The sequence below is a fragment of the Chaetura pelagica genome, unplaced genomic scaffold (genome assembly GCF_000747805.2).
Source record: "Chaetura pelagica isolate M959 unplaced genomic scaffold, ChaPel_1.0 scaffold555, whole genome shotgun sequence".
In the NCBI taxonomy this organism is placed as follows: Eukaryota; Metazoa; Chordata; class Aves; order Apodiformes; family Apodidae; genus Chaetura; species Chaetura pelagica.
Window position 1 is genome coordinate 124,219 of NW_009953297.1, and position 4,415 is coordinate 128,633.

The following is a 4,415-nucleotide window of genomic DNA, read 5'->3' on the forward strand; positions in this document are numbered from 1 at the left end:
TGGCGGAGGCCTACGATGTGCTCAGCGACCGTGAGTGGGGCCCGGCCCTGGCCTGGGGGCTGGAGGGGGCATCATAGAGGCGTGGAATCGTGGAATGGTTTGGGTTGGAACATGGAAGATCATCTAGTTCCAACCCCCGTGCCATGGGCAGGGACACCTCCCAGCAGCCCAGGCTGCTCCAAGCCCCATCCAACCTGCCCTTCAACACCCCCAGGGATGGGGCAGCCACAGCTTCCCTGGGCAACCTGGGCCAGGCTCTCCCCACCCTCACAGCCCAGAATTTCTCCCTCCCATCTCAGCTCCAGCTCCCTCTGCCAGCTGGAAACCCTTCCCCCTGCTCCCATCCCTCCCTGCCCTTGTCCCAAGCCCCTCCCCAGCTTTCCTGGAGCCCTTCAGGCACTGGAAGCTGCTCTCAGCTCTCCCTGGAGCCTTCTCTTCTCCAGGCTGAACACCCCAACTCTCCCAGCCTGGCTCCAGAGCAGAGCTGCTCCAGCCCTTGGGTCATTTCCATGGCCCTTCTCTGCACTTGCTCCAACAGCTCCATGTCCTTTCTGGTGTGGCCAGACATGTGCTGGGGTCTGAACCCCCAGTGAGAGGCACACCCAGAGAGGTGGTGTCAGCTCTGTGAGCCACAGCCAGGCCCAACTGCTGGCACCTGGCCCTGCTTCCATCCCCATTTGCTGTCCTGAAGGTGATGAGGAACCACCCCCTCTCCAGCCTTCACCCAAGAAAAAAATGGATCTCAGGCTGGGGGCTCTCCCTCAGCACCCAGCATGGGATTCCGTGGCCATTCCCAACTCCTCCTCCTTCCCTAAGCCATGAAGAAAGGCATCTATGACAAGTTTGGAGAAGAGGGGCTCAAAGGTGGCATCCCCTTGGAGTTTGGTGGTGAGAATCCCTGGAGTTCTGGCTACGTGTTCCACAACGACCCTGACAAAGTCTTCAGGGACTTCTTTGGTGGAGACAACCCCTTTGCAGGTGGGTGGGGGGGCAATAGGGGGGTGGCCCAGAGCCTGTCTGTGGTTGCTGTGGTGCTGTGGCCACCACCAGCTCTGAGCTTGGAGCTTGAGGGGGTTGCTTCCCTGCCCAGCTTTTTTCTGGTCCCTGCTGGGGCTGCTTGGGGGTGAGATCCTGACTTCCCCAAGTTCTGGGTGGGTGAGGGGCCTGAGCTGGGGGGAGGCTGGGATCCTTTACTGAGAGGGGTGAGTTAGCAAGCCTGCCATAAACACATGGGGCAAGATGAAAATTCTCCCAGAGAAGAAGCCTTCAGCCGTGGGACAAGGGTCCCAGGCCACTGCAGGTGGGAAGTTTGGGGGTGGCATATTTGGGGTGTGCAGCTTCCACGATAAGGAGACCCCAGGGGAGACCTCCCCAAGCTCTGATCTGAGACCCCCCCTCTCTGCTCCCTCACACAGAGTTCTTTGCTGAGGATGGCACAGAGCTGGTCATGCCCTTTGGGGGGCTGCGAGGACGGGGGGCCCTGAAGCAAGACCCCCCAATCCTGAGGGATCTGCACCTCTCCCTGGAAGACCTGTTCTATGGCTGCACCAAGAAGATGAAGATCTCCCGCAGGGTAAGGGCAGGGTGAGGGGTTTGGGGCTGGAATTTCCTCTCTGGGTAAGGACCTGAGGGCTGGGAAAGAGGCCAGGGCAGGGTGGGAAAGGTGCTGAGGGGGCTGGAGCCTGTGAGGAAAGGCTGGGAGAGCTGGGGCTGCTCAGCTGGGAGAAAAAGAGGCTGAGGGGGGGGCTGATCAGGGCTTGTAAATATCTCCAGGGGGGCCGGAGGTGGGGCCAGACTCTGCTCAGGGGTGCCCAGGGACAGGACAGGAGGCAATGGGCACAAACTGGAGCACAGGAGGTTTGACCTGAATGTGAGGAAATAGTTCTTGCCTGTGAGGGTGACAGAGCCCTGGGACAGGCTGCCCAGGGAGGCTGTGGAGTCTCCATCCCTGGGGACATCCCAACCCCACCTGGATGTGTTCCTGTGGGATTTGCTCTAGGGGACCCTGCTCTAGCAGGGATTGGACTGGATGATCTCCAGAGGTCCCTTCCAACCCTGACCCCTCTGTGGCTCTCAGGGGGCTCAGCAGACCTCAGCACTCTGTGAGCAGGGGGATCTGACCCAAACCAGGCACAAATGCTGCACAATTCAGGCTGGTTCCCTCATCCCCTGCCGTGCTCAGGGGGCTTTGCATGAGAGATGATGCAGAAGCTGGTGGGAAGGAAGGGCTGATCTCAGAGAGGTGCAGCAAAACATTTCCTGGGCTCCCACAGTTTGAGGACTGCCCCACACTGGGCAGTGTCTCCTTCCTGCTCTCAGTGAACTGCATCCCCCCTCCCACTGTCCCAACCTCCTGCTGCCAGCCCTGAGTTTCTCCTCTAAATCTGTTCCTCTCTGTTCCCTGGAATGTGGGTGGTCCTTGCTCTCCTCTCTGCCAGCTCGTGTGCAGCTGGATGAGAAGAGCAGTTAGAGGCACATGGTGTCACAGGTCACCTCTGGGTTGTCCCCTGAGGGGATGACAGCCCTGAGGAGAAGGACCTGGGGGTGATGGTGGATGAGAAGCTCAACGTGAGCTGGAGCCCAGAACCCACCCGTGTCCTGGGCTGTGTCACCAGCAGCGTGACCAGCAGGGCCTGGGAGGGGATTGTCCCCTCTGCTCTGCTCTGCTGAGACCCCCCTGCAGGGCTGGGAACAGCTCTGGGGTCCCCAGCACAGGAAGGACACGGAGCTGTTGGAGAGAGGCCAGAGGAGGCCCCGGAGATGCTGGGAGGGCTGGAGCAGCTCTGGAGCCAGGCTGGGAGAGTTGGGGTGTTCAGCCTGGAGAAGAGAAGGCTCCAGGGAGACCTGAGAGCAGCTTCCAGGGCCTGAAGGGGCTCCAGGAAAGCTGGGGAGGGACTATTTACAAGGACTTATAGTGAGAGGACAAAGGGTAATGGATTAAAACTGGAGGAGGGGAGATTTAGGTTAGATATTAGGAAGAAATTCTGTGCTGTGAGGGTGGGGAGAGCCTGGCCCAGGTTGCCCAGAGGGGTGGGAGATGCCCCATCCCTGGAAACATTGCAGGTCAGGTTGGATGGGGCTCTGAGCAACCTGATCTAGTTGAGGATGTCCCTGCTTATGCAGGGGATTGGAGCTTTAAAGGTCCCTTCCATGATTCTGTAACACACTGAGTGTCCACCAGAGCTGACTGTCCCATCTGCAGGATCCTGATCCAGCCCGGGTGCTCAGCACCACCAGGGATGGAACCAGCACCTGGTGTTGGCTGCTCTGATGACAGAGCAGATCCAGGCTCCCAGCTGGCTGCAGACCCAACTCTCCAGACCAAACCCAGCTCTTCTCACCCCCTCACCCACCTCCCAGGTGATGAACGAGGACGGGCTCACGAGCACCATCCGGGATAAGATCCTGACGATCGACGTGCGGCCGGGCTGGAAACAGGGCACCAGGATCACCTTTGAGAAGGAAGGAGACCAGGTAATGACCATGGGGTGAAGTTCTGGGCCGGGTTTCCTCGGGAATGACCACACACTCCTCCCAGGTTTCTCATTTCTGTGGGCTGTGAGCAGTGGGTGGCACCCCTGATGGTACCTTGTGGTGTTGCAGGAGCCATTCTTGCCTGGATTTGCCTTCAGATAGAGAAAAATGAATCATTTTAAGGGTCACATTTCCAAGTATCTTCATTTTTTCCCCTTCTCTTTTAGGGCCCAAACATCATTCCAGCTGACATCACCTTTGTTGTCCAAGAGAAACCCCACCCGAGGTTTAGAAGACTCAATGATGACCTCATCTATGTTGCCTCCATTCCCCTGGGAAAGGTAAGGAGCTGATTGAAGGGATGGAGCCATCCCTGGCTTCTGGTTGTCCTCCAGGGTTGGGAACACAGCTCCTGGTCCCCCTCTGTGCCTTGCAGGCCCTGACTGGCTGCACAGTGGATGTGAGGACACTGGATGGGAGGCTCCTGAACATCCCCATCAACGACATTGTGGAGTAAGTGCTTGGGGAGGGGGTCTTTCTGCAGAGCTTGATGGGCAAGGAGGTGAATGGGACTTTGGGAGGAACCTCAGCTGGCCTGTCCCTCCTTTCCAGGAGGATGGCACATCCCTGTTGCCTGAATTATTGAGGTGCTTCAAGAACTTGTCCAGCAGGTTTGGGGCTAGGGGGGATCCCAGCCTGGAGAAGGAGGATGCCCACCATGGGCTGCTCTTCTGGTTTGGGGCTGTGCTGGTGGTAGCAGAGGCTGGGAGAGGCTTGGCAAGGGTGGGATCATAGAATCATGGACTGGTTTGAGTTGGAAGGGACCTTCAAGATCATCCAGTCCCACTCCTGCCATGGGCAGGGACACCTCCCAGCAGCCCAGGCTGCTCCAAGCCCCATCCAACCTGCCCTTCAACACTGCCAGGGATGGGGCAGCCACA

General features: G+C 58.6%; 1 protein-coding gene across 1 annotated transcript in view; it reads left to right on the plus strand.

The window, feature by feature from the left end:
- The first annotated feature begins 818 nt into the window (after window positions 1-818).
- The window catches only part of DNAJB13 (DnaJ (Hsp40) homolog, subfamily B, member 13), a 4,639-nt gene continuing 1,042 nt past the window's right edge, over window positions 819-4,415 (plus strand). Inside the window, exons 1-5 of the mRNA XM_009997986.1 lie at window positions 819-978; window positions 1,416-1,573; window positions 3,361-3,474; window positions 3,702-3,815; window positions 3,911-3,987. Of these exons, the coding sequence (XP_009996288.1) occupies window positions 819-978; window positions 1,416-1,573; window positions 3,361-3,474; window positions 3,702-3,815; window positions 3,911-3,987 (623 nt within the window). The remainder of the gene's footprint in view (window positions 979-1,415; window positions 1,574-3,360; window positions 3,475-3,701; window positions 3,816-3,910; window positions 3,988-4,415) is intronic.